This window comes from Oreochromis aureus, linkage group 7, assembly GCF_013358895.1.
Source record: "Oreochromis aureus strain Israel breed Guangdong linkage group 7, ZZ_aureus, whole genome shotgun sequence".
Lineage (NCBI taxonomy): Eukaryota > Metazoa > Chordata > Actinopteri > Cichliformes > Cichlidae > Oreochromis > Oreochromis aureus.
The window spans coordinates 61,117,242-61,135,813 of record NC_052948.1 but is presented as its reverse complement, the minus strand read 5'-3'; the positions used below and the strand labels follow the sequence as shown (position 1 = coordinate 61,135,813).

At 39.7% G+C, this 18,572-nt stretch overlaps 1 protein-coding gene across 1 annotated transcript; it reads left to right on the top strand.

Moving 5' to 3' along the window:
• Positions 1-137: 137 nt before the first annotated feature.
• tmem231 (transmembrane protein 231) lies at positions 138-8,457 on the top strand. Its single transcript, XM_031742558.2, has 7 exons — positions 138-553; positions 1,481-1,647; positions 4,196-4,324; positions 5,266-5,409; positions 6,296-6,377; positions 6,464-6,569; positions 7,710-8,457. Exons 1-7 carry the CDS (start codon positions 415-417, stop codon positions 7,870-7,872), a joined length of 930 nt encoding a protein of 309 aa, XP_031598418.1. The 5' UTR covers positions 138-414; the 3' UTR covers positions 7,873-8,457.
• Positions 8,458-18,572: the final 10,115 nt, after the last annotated feature.

Here is an 18,572-nt window from a genome sequence, read left to right as displayed (position 1 = left end):
ATAAATGCAAAGTAAGCACAAAAACATGGAATCCCTGCATGCAAAGCTTTTCTGCTTCTGTTTTTTTTTTCTGTTTTGTGTGACCTCTGCTAAGTGTGCTCACCGTGCTGCTATCGCGTGAATGCAGCACAAACGCGAACACTGGCAGCCATGGCAACCGCCAGACGCTAAGCTAGGAAGGAACATGGCGCGGTACTTGGTGCTAACATAAATAGCACGTTAATTCACTGTGTTTTTTGACCAATGCCCTACTAGAGTCACTTCATTACGGAAGCGGTTGGATGGCTAAGGGATAATTTATGCTTCCTTAGCATTTTATTGTCGGTTTGCCCACGCTGGTCCTCCGAGGGTTTTTCCGTCGGTTAGCATCTTTGCTATCTGGAAGATTGAGCTGTTTATACCTCCAGCACACTTATGGCTTCCTATGAGGTGTACTCTCACCCGGCTTTGATTCGGTACAAAACCAGCGTGTGCACGAAAGCCACGCTGTTCCTGGTTGTGGTTCTGTGCCTCACCTACATCCCGCCTCTGCTGGTTGCTTACAGGAGCCAAGGTACATTTACGGTCCAGAAACTCTACATGCGCTCTAAAAACTACACCCTTTAGCAGCCACGCATGCCACGCTAATTGAAGCAAAATATTTGTTTGCACGTCACTCATGGAATAGCACCAGGGTTGCGCCACGCAATGGGATCTCCATAGTTGTAAATAATGTTAGCTGGGAAGGCAAAATCCTGTGGCACTTCCTCTATTCTCCCAAGTCTGCTAGGTATCAAAGCATGGCATAAGCCATGAAGTTTTAAATTAAACTGATAAAACTCCAGATTGAAGCTTTTATACACGTATTAAGATTCATTCATCAGACTTCATTTATCTCCGTCAGGAATCACAGGCTCCTGGTTTCTCTTATTGCTCTTGTATGACTGTGAAACATTAAAACGCTTAATTCATGTCTGCTTTAAAAAGAAAACACACAGAAAGCATTGCGCGTGGTTGTTTGATTGCATCACAGGCAGTAATTATTTTCATGTTTATTATTACAACTGATAAACAAGTGGTTGGTGGTGTCCATGTGTAAAATGACAACAGAGTTGAAAACAGAATTCGTCAGTAACATCATCAAGCTGCTTCTGTTTTCTAAATGAGAATAATTTAAGAAGGGTAATTTATTATTATTTTCACTGACTTTGAATACAGCATGGTTGTTGGAGCCAGACCGGTTGATTTGGGTGTTTCAGAAACTGCTGATTTACTGGAGTTTAGTGGGATTTCCCCACACAATAATCTCAACTCCAGTCTCTAGACCTCCACGGAGTGGTTCACCAATTTATTTATTTTTTTGAAATGGGTGTTAGTCTGATTTATTTTGCATATGTTTGTAATTACACCAAGTAGGTAGTTGTAGAAAACTGAACAGTTTGAGTCATAATAAGTGATACAAATATGTGCTCGCTGTTTTCAAACTTGTTTTTAATTTTAGGTTTTTGGATAAAAAGGAGCACTTATGAGGAACAGCCAGTTGTGAGATTCCAGTACCAGACTCTGCTTGTTGCAGCAACCAGTACTCAGGGAGAATATGTCGCCTGGAGCACCTTCCCCCAACTTAACAACATGCTAGGAGCCAACCTCCGGATTCCTGCAGTCACTGTAAGAATGTGTTCATAGCACCCTACTCAAATCAGTTCTCTGGTAACAAACTACAGCAGAATTGATAGAAGATATAGAATAATCCTTTAATTGTCCTACAAGGGGAAATTTGGGTGTAACAGCAGCAAGAAAGACACATACAAATAAACAGTACACAAGACACAGAACAGAAACATACACAATTTTTACATATTTACATCAAGTTGAATGGTTACCAAAAACAGAGTACTGTACAGTTATTAAATTAAATTAAATTAAATACAGATAAGAGGCAAACCCTGGTTATAGTGTGAATCGGTTGATAAAATAGTGCAAGTTACAGCGCTGATGTAAACCTCTATGTTTGTTGGGAGCAGTTTTGATTGTACAGTCTGACAGCTGCAGGGAGGAAAGACCTGCGGACCATGATATTTAGGTAATGAACTTAAGCACTGTGTTCACAGTTGATTGGTTAGCAGGTGACTGGATTGGATTAGATGAGATTAGACAGGTGATTAGTGGTAATGCTAAAATCATAATTTAGAAGTAAGAAACTTTGCCGTGGCATGAGCTTCATTTTCGTGCTCATTCTGTGTATGTGTGAATTGTGCTTTTCACTTTAATAAGTGTGCAGAAAATACCCTAAAAGGTTATTCTGAAGAAAAAAGCAGAAACAGCAGAAATGTAACCAGTTAGTTAGTGCGTCAGTGTTTTTCATTAGTAGCACCCAAGCATAGGGCTGCTCAATTAATCGAATTTTAATCTCGATTACGATCTGGGCTTTCAACGATCATTAAAAATGACTGAGCCGATTATTAGCACCTCCCTCGTGCTTTACTCTTGCGCTGCTCCGTGTGGCAAATCGAGCGCACCTCTCTGCGTTTTGAACACGCGTCACAACAATTAAGAGGACCCGAGGGAAGCTCTGAAAGCTAAGCAGAAGTTATTTGGAGAGGAGAGGATAACGGCTGCTGAAGAAAGAATGCCGTTGGTTGAAAAGAGAGATAAAACGACTTCAGTGGTGTGGAAACATTATGGGTTCGCGGAGTCAGACGTGGATCAAATATTATGCAGTATTTTGAAGTTCACTAAACATAGATGTTTACATTTTTCTTTTATTTTTTATATTGCAAACATTTCCACTGTAATCAGTATTTGCACACTATTTTATACTATTTTTTGACAATCTTTAAAGCCATTATTCAATACATTGTTATTGTTAAGTAAATATCGTCCAATAATCGAGATCTCAATTTCAGTGAAAATAATTGTGATTATCTCCAAAAGTTGAATCTGTTCATCTGGACGTAGCGTTTTGTGGGAGAAACGTTTCGTCACTCATCCAAGTGACTTCTTCAGTCTCAGCTGACTGCAGGTTTCCCTAAACCTTATAAACAGTACATTTGCATAATGACTGAAACCAGCCCACTGAAGGAACAATGGGCTGTGAGGTCAGTTCCTTAATCATAATTATGCAAATACCCATGACCATTGATCAACAATCACTGACCAAAACCCACTGATCAAAGAACACTGATCAATGGCCATGAGTACCATTCACAGAGGGAAAATTGTGATTATCATTTTTGCCATAATCGAGCAGCCCTACCCAAGCAGCAACTTATGGGGCTGAAAAATGAAGTTAAGGCCAAAGTGCCAAAAACATGCAGTTCCACTGATTCCCTTTTGGGGCCGTCTCCAAGAGTATGGCAGTCTCCATAGACTCCCATGTTAAAATGTTCATGGAAGCGGTTTGCTAAACAGGCTCGTGACCATTAAATGATAACTTAGCATGCCACCTTGATGGGTTTTAAGGTGTTTATGTTATTATTTAGTACTGTGGGTATTTTTTGTCAATGTCACAAGGTTGCTGTTGAATTTCATTTATGTGGCTGAGCAGCTAGCTTGCTTTGAATTAGGAGGCAGCTTTGTTAAGGCGAGTGTGTCCAGTGAAGCAATGTTTTTCAGGTGAGCCAGTTGAATGGAAAGTTTGCTCGGTTATCTCAGGATGGTGGTGCATGAGATGCAGCTTCTTGTTCATTGTAATTATTCAATTTATTTAATGCCATATCAATGTTTGGTGTCCCCATGTCGATACAACACCGCCACAAAAAATCAGTCAGTATAGAAGAGCTGCAGATTTGGCATTTATTTTTTTGTTTTTTCAGCTCCACAGCGAATTGTAATAAATGTACAAAAACATTAGGTAAGTCTGTACTGTACCATCACAAATCTACTGACGGGCCTCACATGGGTATTACCTTGATTTTCTTATTTCATACAATAATTAATCCGTTGTCAATTATGTTATATTTCCTTGTAGTCCAAGTGAGCATATTCACATTGCTTTTGCTGCTCAGTTTGAGTTTACTGTCATCGAAAAGCTGGAAAACTCCCAAATTCTGGGTTTATTAAGCAGCAAGCCCTGATTTAAAACAGTGCCCGTTCCTGCATAATAAACATCATGTTTGTTACTGTTTATACTAAACAGTGAACAGTGGACAGACATGATTTTTTACTTTTAATAACAGTAAAGTCTGCTTTGTTCTTCTGTGACTGCACTTTGCAGGTGAGAGAAGAGGACCAGAACCAGGATGGGAAACTGGACCTCCTGGTCTTTCAGCTGCAGCTTCCTCTGAAGCCCAATGAGCAGGTGTACAGCATTCAGCTGCTGCTCACCTTCAGCTACCAGCTCTTTGTATGTATCCCACAGCATTACCCACTCGCACAGACGCTCTATGAATCTGTTCAGCTAGTTAGTGCAAATTAAAGGTTGCACATTGAGCCATAAATAACATGGTTCACCACTAAAGATGCCCCAAAAAGGCACCAACAGCAATAAGATGGCCTAGAGGTCCACGTTACTGACTTAAGATAGTTTAGGTTTGACCTTTCCTCTGTAGGACTTTAATCAGACAAGCCTTCCTACAAACTTTAAACCTGAGAAGGAGCCATAAAAAGTTTATTTCTTTCACTTATGAAACTGATGTTATGAAACGTGATAAAGCATGTGAGGTAATGGTGGGGCTGGAGCTGAGAGGCACAGCTCACCACATGTGATTTTTATCAGTTTTAGTAGCTTTGGGGATTTTTTATAGCCTTTTAAGCAGTTCTAAATGTCAATATTTCTCTCACTCTGCCTGCTAAAAATAGAATTCAAGCAACAATGAGAGGGCCTCTGCTACATGTTTACCAAATTTGACTCATGTAGCTCAGCTATGTGTCTGTAGTACTTTATAATAGCCAGCATCGGTGGCGCTCTAGAGCCATTTTGAAATGCTAAATCAGTAAAATATGTAAATTTTATGTAAATTTTCACCAGATCTGAGGCGTATGCAAAATTTCATGAATTTTTTAAGCCTCAAAAAAGCGATTCATTTGCCTAAATATTGATAATTAACAGAGCAGTTAAAATAACCTTCACACTTTTAGTGCTTGGGCACCAATTATTACATATCTAAACACATTTTTCCTGATAGTTAATAAATATTACCTGTTTAATAACGGGTATTTCAAAGTGTTGTAAATAATAAAATGTGGCCTTCAGTATGACAGCACCATGGCAGGGCCTTCAGGACCGTCTACGGCCAGTTGTTCAGCTCAAGCAGAGCGAAATGTTTGTTGTTGTTGTTTTCCTAGCGGATGTCCACCGTGGTGATGCAGAGTCTGGCATACGTGCAGCACTCCTCTTGTGTCCCCGGAGCGAAGCTGTTCATCAGCGGAGACCTGAGGCTGCAGCAGAGGACGCCTTTGCCTCACAGGGGGCTCTACAATATTTATAATGTAAGAGGACACGGGATCACCACCTTTTTCTCTTGCTACACCCTTTCGAGTAGATGAGTGCTTTGCTACCACATTCTGAGCCTGGAGCAGAGCAGAAAGGCACTTTTAAGATCTGATATCCAAAAGGTTCGTGCTTCAGTGGTTAGTGTCATTGTAGTATGCATGTATTTGGTTTGCTAACAATGTTTGCTAATGTTAAATTAAACACACCAACCACATCCCAAGCGTCTTGCTTTATAAGAAGGGTCATTCACAGCAGAACAGTAGCTTTTTATCTTTACTGTCTTCTGTACAGGCAAGCCTCTGTGTGCTGCACTCACTACCACAGCAACAGCCCACTGAACACGCTTTTACACTGGGTGTAAACATGATAGTGTCAAAGAAGCACCTGCCCATATTTGTATCCATATGATGTCATTATTTAGAATATGTGTGACCGAGACATCCTCAGCAAATGTAACTCCACATAAAATAAAACAAATCTGCATAAAATACTCCTGAAGTATTTATTTAATGTTTACTTTAATATCAGAGTAATTCATCTAGTGATGTCTGTCCATCCGTAGGTACAAGAACTGCTAGCAGCTGATTGAGCGGGTCTAACGCTGCTTATTTGGTACACTCACTCTGCTTTATGCAGTCATACTCCTATTTCTTAAATAATTAAATTAAATGGTTGGATCGATAAAGATGATTTTGTACAGTATTAATGAGGACCAGCACCTGTGCCCTTCAGCACGTTGATTTTAGATATCGAAATAATCACAGTACAAATATATAGTTGTACTACATCATGCATCTTTGCTGTGTCAGTGTTAATACATGCTATGGGGGATGTTTATATGTTAATGTGCTATGTTTTCTCTTCCTCTGCGTTGATGCTAAGGAGTCGGTGATCGACGGCTCCAGCCCCTTTGCGAGTGCGTATGACCTCGAGAACATAATCAGGACCTACCAGGACAGAAACTGTGAGTTGACAAAGGCGCTGCTCTTGTTCGGTTTGATGTGGATTTAGTCAAATGTTGTAAATGTGTATTTTGTTTTCCTGCCACAGTGACCACAGTGCTGTCCTGCCCGATGCCCCTGTGGACTATAGGACGAGCTGCTGCTGCTCCCTTTGAGCTTAAAGCTGAAATCCGCTACCCTGTGGAGGTCATCAGATATCCTTTGGATAAATACATTCAAATGGTTGGACATGTTTGTTTTCACATAGAGTAACCTTCAAAAAATATATCTTTGAATACTTTCTATGGGTAAGGTTTATGTAAGGTGGGACACTGCAGGCATGTTTTTCTCGTGCACTGCTCAATTTTGAGTTTCTGAGGTATTTTATATAGTCTTGTCAGTCCTCCGGCATGCTTTTGCCATGCTAGTACAAAGGAAATGTCCAAAACACTCATTGAGGTGCTTGTTTTACAGCTGGTGAATCTGGTGAGTTAGAGTAACGTGCATTAGCTTAATTACTAAGTGCTTTAATTGAGCTGGTAGAAACTGGATCCCCTCAGGAGTTTTGTTTATGGAAGACTGTTTACTTTTAAAAAGTTCAGTCCGTTTGCATGATATTAACATTTTATGTCAGGAGACTGGGATGTAATTTTCTTTGTCCCATTCAGTGCTTTAGTTATACACATGCTAAACTTTGCTATGAAGTTTTGGGTGAAAGCTGCAGAAACATCAAGTAAAATTCAGAAACTTGTAAAACACGAGTAAAGAACATTTAAAACAAGGATGTTAAACTCATTTTATACTGTGGGCCACATACAGCCCACTTTAATGTTAAGTGGGCCAGAGGTGGTAAACCCCCCTTTTTGTTACTGTACAGAGGTTTAACTGCACATTTAATCCTGGAGATGTCTTAATATAAGAAAAAGAAGTGCAATTACAACATTACCATTACGTCATTTTTCTGCACAGCAGAGAAATGCTGCTGTGGTAAATGAAACAAATGTGTAAAACTACAGAAAAAGTAGCTCATTGTTCAGACTGTCATGTAATTATATTGAACAAACAGGAACTTTCCTGTTATTTAATCATTAATATATTACTTAATTCCTTTGGTGTAGTATGAATGACCTTAAAAGGGGTCATTAGTAGTAGGCGAAGCTGTAAACTGTGCCAAAATACAGTTAAAAATTTAAAATTTGTGCCCTCGCATTGACATTTTCCAAAGCAGTTCAGAGGCCCAGACTGGAGTCTTTTTTGGGCCGATTCTGGCCCTAGGGCCTAATGTTTGACACCCCTGATTCTGGGGTGTGGTGTCTAATTTTTGTCATTGTTTCTGCCTTGACTTCTCCCTCCACCTATCGTCCTGGCTTCTGGGAAACCATCAAATTTGCCTGGATTCAATATGTCAGCATCCTCCTCATCTTCCTCTGGGTCTTTGAACGCATTCAGACATTTGTTTTCCAGAACCAGGTTTTGACAACTGTCCCAGTCCCAGTGGGAAAACCCCACATGTCATGATGCAGAGATAGTGCTTCGACCCCCTTACGCAGGCTGCCCACAATCTTCTTTGTCCTTGTTCCTCTTTGAACTTCCTGCTGCTGTTGCCTCCTGTTTGTTAACTCAGGTTTACAGTAAGCAGTTAAGTGCTGTCCCATCATCATCCAGAAAACCTGCTTTGGTGATCTGAAACACATTCACACATTAGGACGAGCCAGCATCCCCGCAACACCAGTACAACCAGCACTAATTCATCCATGTTTGTCACACTGCTGCACATTAAATGATAAAACTGCTTTGATATTTGCTAAAGATCAGAATCAGTCTGTCTTTAGGTTGGAAACATTCAAGTTTGCTTCTTTTGTGCAGAGACAACAGTGCATGTAGCGCTGACTGACCTACGCTGGCACAACTCAACAGCTGCCTCTATACGATAAACCACACTGAAGCTGTAGGACTCACAGATGTCGCGTTATCTCGAACGTCCACGGGTGTGGCAGTGTTGAAAACAAACTGTCTGTTGTAGTTATGGCAGTTTAGAGCTATTTCTCTGAAAAACGTTTAGGAGTTTCTGTATGAAATAAATCCCATGTGGCAAATCCTGAAGATTTTTTTCTTTTTTCTTTACAACTGGAGGAGCGATGGAGCAACCTCCTCTAATGGAGCTGCTTAGTTGTTTCTCTGAAAAGTGTATTATTTTCTTTCTGTTGCTGTTTTCTAACAACTGTTTAGGAAATATGAGAAGAGTTTGTGCTACAGTATGAGTGTATGTGGCAGAATCAGTCTTTTGTGTTGTGGCATAATGGATAACAAATATTTTTTACAGTTTAACTATGTGTGTCTGCTTTAACCAAAACAAGTGTGTGATGATTTATTTTCCTAATTTATTTATTTATTGTTTTTTTAGAAATTATTCAGACTTTTTCTGAAGCAGCCTGTTGTGTTTCATGTTTTGTGGCCTTTTCAGGAAGCCATAACTCCAACTCACAACAATATTCATCTTAAGGCATTTTATGTCATAGGGTTAACATGCAATGATCTAATGACCTCCTGTGTGAAAGCACTTTACAACAACCGAGCTGATGGAGGGCAGCGAGTAACCAGAGGTCATAAATGTGCAGTCATGGCCTCTGAAATACCAGCAGGAAGCCTGCTTGAGAAGAAGGGATAGGGTTAATCGTGAGGTGAATAACACTTAATGTCTGATGTTTTATCACACCTGCCCTTTAAGCTTTGGTGCTTGAAGGAGGAGGAGGAGGAGGAGTCTGTGTTGCTGGTTTGCCTGAATGATGTTTTTGTAGCAGTCCAAGCTCCTCTGTGTTTTTTCCGCTTTTAGTCATTCAGGGCTTTGCACAAACAGCAGATGTTTTTATTCAGCGTGCGTACAACGTGGACAGCCAGCAGACTGTGAGCAGAGTGGGTTAGAATGGCTGACCTTACTTTCAAGCCTTTTAATATGTCACCAAGTTCTCGCTTTAAATTGCTGTGCAAAATTCTTGAGACACCCCGCATTTCTTTATTTGTTGTTAAGAAAACGGGAAATAGGGGCAGTGATTTATTGAAACAACATACAAACATGCAAACATACATGGAAATACAGATTATAAGGGAAAACTACAGTCTGTATAAATGTAAGTTTGAAAGTCAATATTTAGTATGACAACTTTTTAAACCAATTATATAGATAGTTTGGCTTCTTGACAGCATTGAGAGAATTTCTGATCAGGCTTCAGTAAACAGTAGATCAATTGGATCAATTGACCTCTGATGACTGATGTCTGTCTTTGATGGATCCCCCCCCTATTTCTTAAGGACAAAATTTTCAGATAACCGTTATGCATTTGTCCAGTTTCCTTAAAACTTTTAAGGATACAGGTGCAGAAGTACCGTTTCATATCCATCAAACTGAGTTATTTTGGGTATTTTTCATAGATTCAACTAAATAAAGGGCAACAAATGATATTTTCTGAGATACACTGCTAGTAACAAAATGCCTAAAAATACAATTTAAAATTGGTTCTTTGCTAAGTTGTCTGTTATGTGTAAAAACCACACTGATTTCTACACACACTGGTTTCTACACACTGGAAACCACACTGGTTTCCACACATCGAGAAACTCATTTAGGAGCCTTTTTTATACTTGAATGATTTACAGATCAGTGTTAAGTTGATTTTAAAAAGCATTTTCTGAATGCTTAAGAACACTTTTACACATTACAAGAAAATCTGGCTAATTGGAAACAAAATATGCAGAAACAAGGGGTGGCTCGAGACGTGCACAGTACGGTACCCTTCACACTAGCAGGCTGTGCAGTTACTTCATTTTGACTTTGGGTGGATAGCCTGTCTCTCTTCCTCCCTGTGACTCACCCTCCAGAGAGATCTTTTTTAATGTGTGTGTGTGTTTATGTGGTTCTCTGCCTGTACCAGAGCATTAGCTCATTTAAACCAATCAGTCAAAGTTTGTGCTGGACGAAACAGTTCAGTAACACCCAAGCAGCTCACCAACTTCACCTCAGAAAGATTATGTTTAACCATTCTGTGGGCACTAAGTTTTATTTGTTCTCAAGGTCAGATTATCTGAACATATCAATAAAGTCTTGGCTCGCTTCCTGTTGATGTCATTATCTTTATGATCCAGTAATGCATATACTCTTATATATTGTACATATAATTATTACTTTCAGATTTAGCCATTCTTATATTTTTGCTTGTTTTACGTTATTGTATTTTTGCACAACTCTGTTGCTTGAGAAGCTCGCACACAAGAATTTCACTTGCATGTACTGTACCAGTGTACCTGCACATGTGACGTGACAATAAAAGTGATTTGATTTGATTTGATTTGATTTGATGATAAGCATGATGCATGCTCTTATACAAAAACATCAAAGGTGTTTTATTATCAACTACACTTTACCCAAGAGACACAGAGACGACATTGCATTGGAACGTCTGCCCCTGGCTCACTGAATGCAGGATGTCCATTTACAAATTCTTTAAAATACAACAACACCACAAACATAAAGTAGAATGTGTGACTGGAATATTATACCTGACAATCAAAGAGGTCACATTCTTAACTTAAAACCTTAAAATAATCAAATGGGTGCGTTTTTCAGACTGGGATGCCTGCTTAGGTCCCAGAAGAAGGTAGCTTAAGAGAGGTGGACTGCTGTCCTCACAATCTCACAATTTTTGCTTTTTATTATATCATTCATTATGCTGATGATTTGTGACTTTCTATGCACTGACAAAGTACAGGAACATATTTAAAGAAAGGCGTTAGCAAAGAAAAAGTGGGATAGTCAAGGAGATGAAGAAAGCTGGAAGGATTGCTGGGAGAGTAGGTGTACAGGAAAGAGAGAGTGTCCAAAAGAAAAAAGGCTTATGGGTATTGCATGTGAGCCTGGGAACTAAGGAAGGAGGAAAGGAGTAGGCAGAGACTGAGCTGGAAAGGATGTGCGTTGGGTTAGGGTGGTTTAGGATAGAGATCATTATGTACTAACAAGTGAAGAGAGTGTGCTGAGAAGATGGAAGGAGTACTTTGAGGAGCTAATGAATGATGAAAATGAGAAAGAGAGGAGGATGGATGGAGGAAAGTGAGTCAGGAAGTGCAGAGTGTTATTTCACATATTACACTATGAAGAGTGGAAAGGTGGTTCAGATGGCATACCTGTGAAATATGAAGATCTTTAGGAGAGATGGCACTGGACTTCTTTCAACCAGATTGTTTAACATTATTTTTGTGGATGCCTAAAGAATGGAGAAATCAATTTTCAAGAACAAGGGTGATGTGCAGAGCTGCAGAAACTACAGAGAGATAGGGGTAGAGTCCCAAGAGAAGAACTGCGGTGCTGCATGAGGAAGTCAAGACTGACAGAGAAGTCTGTAAGGACGGACCTATAGGAGGAAAACGCACAAGTCCTTGCACAAGGCATGCAAGGAAAGGAGCAGTAGGAGTGACAGATGGATTAAAGGTCGGGGTGGAAATACATCAGGGATCGGCTCTGAGCATCTTCTTGTTTGGAGTGGTGATGGACAAGGTAGAGTTAAATACCTGGGATCAACCAGCCAAAGCAACAGACAGTGTGAGTGTCTGTGTCTCAGAGTGTCGGGGTGATTTGTAATAGAAGGATAGCAGCAGGAGTGAAAGAGATGGTAGTGAGAGCTGGTATGAGGTAGGGTTTGGAGACAGTGGTACTAACATAAAGACAGAAGTGGAGCTGAAGATGTTAAGATGGGAGTCATCGGGAGGGACAAGATTAGAAATGAGCATGTCAGAAGGAAAGTTCAAGTTGAATGCTTTGGAGACAAAGTAAGAGAGGCTGGGATGGTTTGCATATGTGCAGAAGAGGAATAGCTGATTGGGCAAATGATGTTAAGTATGGAGCTCGCGGAGCACGTAAATGGATTTAATGAAGGAGGATGTGTAAAGGGTTGGTATGAGAGAGGAGGATCGTAACGCTAGATTGAGATGGAGGCAAGTGATCCAGAGTGGCGACCGCTAAAGGAAGAAGCTGAAATGAAGAAGTTTTGTTTCACTTTTCTTTCATTTCTAATCTGTCATTTCTGGCTTTGTGCTTGAATATTGTAATCTGTTTTTTGCTTTTTATAAAGGCTTAACATAAATAAAGTCATTATTGTGATCATATTAGTAACAGTACAACCCTGTTAAATGTAGTCTGTCTCCATCACTGGCTGGTGATACTGTGCGATTTAATTATGGGAGTATGTGCAGCATCTTGTAGAAATCTCACCAACAGATGTTGAATCATTAAGGACTACAGGTCCATTCGCAAAACAGGATCTTTGACCATTGTTTTTTGGGAATGCAGTGACAAAGTAACAAAGAGCCATATAACCAGTAACAGTGCTGTCTCACTTCAAACTGGAAGTCTCCTGTTTGAATGAAAGAGCACTCTTTTTTAACACCTTATTGCTACTGTTACAACTGATTCCACATCATTGCCCAAAGTCCCTCCTCCACCTCCATCCAGCTCTTACTGGTCACCAAAAAGCTTATCTTTCAGCTGCAGAGAGAAAAACAGGATATGAGTCTGGGTCTTACAGGAAACAGGTGCATCCCTTGTTTGCATCTCTTTTTTCAGTGTTTCATTGCTTCTCCCAAGTTCCACTTTATTTTGCTCTAGAGACAGAGCCTCAACATAAAGATTTCTAATCCTTCATCCCAGTGAAAACAATGCCAAAATAATCTCAAAGTTTTATGAAAACACTCCCAGCTATTAAAGTTTATTATCATCAAGACGAGAACACGTGGCAAATTTTGCTTATTTTTCACATTTGTGCTTATTTTTTTAAATTATTTTTATGTTACTACCATTTTTGCAAAGTAAGAACTTCTGCTTCACAAAATGCCACAAGAAAGGAAGACACTGTGACAGCTGGCATAGCGTGAGAGGCCTATGACCGGTCGCCAGTGTGCTGCAGGGCTTGCAAAGAGAGACAGACAACCATTCACTCCTAAGGCCAGTATAAAGCAACCAACTGACCTAACCACACGCATGTCTCTGTGACGAAGAACGAGAACCTGGAGAAAATCCATGCATGCACAGGGAGAATGTGCAGAATCATAAAAGTCCCCAGCCTGGAGTCAAACCTGTGACCCTCTTTTGCGCAGTGAGGCAACATTGCTAACCGCCACATGGTGCCATAAAGATACCAAGCAAGTTATTTTCATTATCAAAAGGAGGAAGTGGGGAATTAAAAATCAAAATCATTTGAAATGTGCAAATTTGCTATGATTTTCTTTTTGTCTCTTGGTGATTTTTGTCATTATTTATGCTGTTACAATGGTGGATGTTCATGTTAAACATGGCCACCAGACTGCTTTAAACACTCAGTTTTAGACAGTTTTTGTTACTGCTGCATCTGTGTGATGTCATAAAGAGGTGATTGTTTTTGTTCAGGTATTTAGGGTTTATTAAAGAAAATCCTTTCTCTTCAGGTGCCAGATGGGTCTCTTTCTTCTGACGATTTTACTGTTGTCAGATTAAATTCTGAACAAACCACACAAAAGGATACAAGGAAAGTAAAAACTTAATGCCATAAAAATCATTATTCTATCAGTGTCACAAAAAATATTTTCACACACAACAATACAACAACACACACACTAAAACATTTCTATTTTATTTATATTGCGCAAAATCCCAACAACTGTTGCCTCGAGGCGCTTTATATTGTGAGGTAAAGACTACAAAATTATAGAGAACAACAACAATCGGACCACTATCTGTGAGCAAGCGCTTGGCAACAGTGGGAAGGAAAAACTAATTTTTAAAAGGAAGAAACTCCCAGAACCAGGCTCAGGCTTTGTTTTCATGTTTTTCACATTGACTGCATGGCCCATAAGGGAGGGAGTAATGAGTTGAACGTGTATTAAAGTACCAATTCTGAGGAATCTATCTGGTTGGTTGGCAACAGGCAGGGTGTGAAGGTAAGCTCAATTTAAAAAGCAAACAAACAAAAGAAGAAAAATGCAGGCATATTTGTTTTTTTTAAAAATATTGTATTTCTGTTCACACGGTGTGTGTCCAGTGTTGGTTTAGCATAACAATGATTATGATCGACTCAGTGCTTTTATTTGGTTGGCTTCCATTTGCAAACGTTTCTGTCATGCTCATGTCTTCTCAGGGTTTCTGAAAGGTTATGTAAGCATGAATCTTGTTAATGGATTCTTTTTCCAATGGAAATAACGCTGTGTTGTATACAACCAATCTGTGTTGCAAACAAAGCACACCAGAGTCCTGTACTTGCGAGCAGGAAACGGGCTTAGTGAGGTTAATTTAGGTTAAACCCTGGTTTTCAGTTTTCCAAAGGTACTTCACTCTCTACCATGGTAACTTAGACCTAGATCTTGCCAATGATATTCTTTTCATATGAACATGCTCATAGCTCATAGGGTAACTGGAAAATTCTACTAGTAGTTCTACACAAGTTTGGATTTGGTTTACTCTTCATAAACTACATCAAAACACGATATAGCTCTTCAAATGAATATGGTAGGACAAACAATCTTCAAAGCTTCAGTCTACAAAGGGTCTACAGAGTCTGTAGGCAGGGTTGCCCACTTTCTTCCTCACCCTTTGTCATTTTCATCGACCCACTAGCAACAGCAATCTGACAAAACATATAGATTTTAAAGAAAGTCAGACTGAACATAAGGTAGGCCTATATTCTGATGATGCATTACTTTCTTTGGGAATGCAAAAACCTCTGAGGACAATCACACATACAGATATGTTCTCATCCGTATCAGAATACTCCATCAACGAGAGTACATCAACAGTTTTAGAAAAAGCACTCTGTGGAAAAGTAAAAATCTCTGATTTGCCTTTTGTTAGCATCAAACATCATAACTGCTTTAAAAGCCTTAGTATAGAAGCGAATACAATAGAATACAGTCTTTTATTGTCATTGTGTACATAAAACAAAATTGTGGGACAGTAGACAGCAGGAATAAGTAGCAAATGGGACAAATATATAAAATCAAGAGAAAGATATGCAAAAATAAAAGACTGAATAGGGTCCTTGTGTGGATGGCCTGAGTGATGAGCGTTACTCAGACCATGGCTCAGATTAGTGAGGTGGGTTGGCAGGGGTGAGGTTTGTATGTGTGTGTGTGGGTTTGCGGTGGGGTGGGGTGGTAGCGTTTGTTTACCACAGCAGCATTTCTCTGCTGTGCAGAAAAATGATGTAATGGTAATGTTGTAATTGCACTTCTTTTTCTTATATTAAGACATCTCCAGGGTTAAATGTGCAGTTAAACCTCTGTACAGTGACAAAAAGGGGGGTTTAACACCTCTGGCCCACTTAACATTAAAGTGTGCTGTATGTGGCCCACAGTATAAAATGAGTTTAACATCCCTGTTTTAAATTTTCTTTACTCGTGTTTTACAAGTTTCTGAATTTTACTTGACGTTTCTGCAGCTTTCACCCAAAACTTCATAGCAAAGTTTAGCATGTGAATAACTAAAGCACTGAATGGGACAAAGAAAATTACATCCCAGTCTCCTGACATAAAATGTTAATATCAGTCCAAAAGGCCCAGGGGGAGAAGAGGTCGGTTCGTGAGTCTGGAGGTGTGGGACAATCCAGGTATTTGTCCGAAAAAGAAAACACTGAATTTTCCATCATTTCATAAAAAACGAATAAAAAATCTGGAACATGTTACTCAAGACAATTTTTTATTTCATTCCAAGCATGCATATCAAAATATAGGCTCACGAACAGTAAATTTCTTGAATATCAGCAATTGATGACCAACACGGAGAAAAGATTTATTCCCAGTCAACTGAACTTAGAGATACCCACACAGGTAACAGAATTTTTAAATTGCTGTACCCCTAAATTATTAGCAACTTAAAGAAAGTCTAGTCATTTTCATTCCAAACTCCTTAGGCTATTTATAGAAATAATAATGGACATGAATAAATAAACAGTTAAAAGAAAAAGAGAAAGAAAAACAAGAAAAGCATATAGACAATTATGTAGCTCATCTTGGAAAAGCAAATATGTTTGGCAGACACCACAAACTGCCAGGGTTTAAAAAAAACCCATCTGATTTTAGATTATAGTTAATGGCAAGTCAACTACATTGCTGTAGTAGATATTAACATAGCTCTACATGTAGAATTACCAATAAGTCCAAGTTAAGAGACATATATGTCATGTTAAGTTGTGTGTGGCAGGCAGAGTTGCACACTTATATGCAAACCTACAGCAAATTACTGTAAATTCCACTTACAGCAAATTTACTGTAAATACAAGTGAGTCAGGAACTTTTACTGGAAAAGTATTTATAGTAATGTAAATACTTCTGGCATTCATTTGCCACTATGTTAATTCAGCGACCTGTTTACTGTCCTCAATGGTTTTCCGTGCGTCATAGAAAAACAATATTTTCTTGTTTTACACGATATTATCACAATCTGGGCAATCAAAACAATACGTGAAACATAACTTTACCCCACTAAGTAGCAATGGTACAGTATACATTAAAAGTGATTCAGAAACTGGAGCTTAAGATAAAGCACAGAATCAGCAGCACCTTTATTGGTCTCTGATTAGGACACGCAAAGAATTCACAAAATCTCAGTGAGCCAAACCTGCAAAATCTATGTACCTGCAAAACAAAAGGATGGTCAAACCTAGGTGCAACAAGCACAGATGCTGGACGCAGCAGAGGATATGGGCTAATGCCCAACAACATTTTGGTTAACTCCCTTATTAAAACGGAGGATGGGCACTTGAAACTGTAGCCTGCTAGAGAAGTTATGATAAGGGGCCTTGCAGACAGGGAGACACTGTAATGAAAAACTTAACCCCCCCCCTATTAATGCAATGCGAGCTCAGTTGAATTATTCAGAAGTATTCAGCAGTTTCGAGCTTCTGCAGCCATGGTGATAACCAACACAACTGGGGAGGACAGTGAGCCGATGAGCCAGTGCAGAGCAGTGTTGGGACTAACGCGTTATTAAGTAACGCGTTACAGTAACTACGTTATTATTGTGGTAACGAGCACGGTAACTAGTTATTATGCCAAAACCAGGAACGCGTTACTCGTTACTGGGATTTAGATAGGCTCGTTACTCGTTACTTACGTGTGGTGGATATCGCGAGAGCTTCCACAGATTCAATAACATTAGCAAGTGGTGGAAGCCAGCAGGTGGATGAAGGAAAAGGGAGGCAAGAGGAGAGACCCGAAGCGGCCGCCGGTCCGCGTGTCAGGTGAACTGAACTTCAGGTAAGAAGTTATGACCTGCAGTCTATCTGAGTCAGATATAAACCAAGTTTAGGTGGAGTTTATTTTCGGTATGCTGACATTTTCGTACTGCGTGCTAGCTAGCATGACGGAGTTTCTATACAGCTGGGTGGGTGCTATGTTACTGATGTTGAACTTTATTTTGTTCATATGGTTAATTATTAGAGTTGCCAACCGTCCCCTAAAAAACAGAATCGTCTGGTATTCAGTGAAAATATTACGCGTTTCGTACTGAGGTGAAAAGGAACACAGTTTGTCCCGGACTTCAGATACAATGAAAAAGACACAAAGCTGGAGCTGCACAGCTGCCTCTTCTTCTCTCATTCTCTCCTCTCCTGTTTCTACTTCAATCACGAAACTGATCAATGATCAGCTGATCGGCTTTTCTCTCTGTTTATTTATCGCCCACTTTGCGCCAGAAAGAGGAAACCAGCGGATGTCGCGTTAAACAACAGCAGCACGTTTAAGCTTGATCAGCTGTTGTTAGAATTTATTTAATATTAATTTCTAGTATCAGCTGATGTTTGCTGGAGCCACAGCTGTAAAGCTGCTGGTCATGATATCGGTTTGGTTATCTGGTGAGAGGGAAACATGCAGATGAAACCAGGAGATGTCCTTACTGAATCATCAGAGCTGAACAGGTGATGGAGAAACAGGTTTACCTGTTAAGTGACATGAATGAGTTGAAGGGAAGTTATGAGCTGTTTCTGAGAGACAAATAACACCAGGATCCTTTTCTATGTAGCTGACAGCTGGTAACTGTGCAGGGGCGGGTCTAGCAAAGTGTTGCCAGGGGGGCAGGTAGGGCATTAACAGGGAAAGGGGGTGACAAGGAAATACTTTTCTTTATTATTCTCATTTAAAATGTCTCGCTTTTAAAAAAATAATTATCTGAGTCTTGCAACAAACAATTGATAGATTGATACATATAT

Excerpts from the sequence above, each read along its gene's own strand:
- tmem231 (XM_031742558.2), top strand. The coding sequence starts at position 415 with ATGGCTTCCTATGAGGTGTACTCTCACCCGGCTTTGATTCGGTACAAA. Across the intron at positions 554-1,480 it reads GGTTGCTTACAGGAGCCAAG|GTTTTTGGATAAAAAGGAGC; the intron begins GTACATTTACGG and ends TTTTAATTTTAG. Across the intron at positions 5,410-6,295 it reads GGCTCTACAATATTTATAAT|GAGTCGGTGATCGACGGCTC; the intron begins GTAAGAGGACAC and ends GTTGATGCTAAG.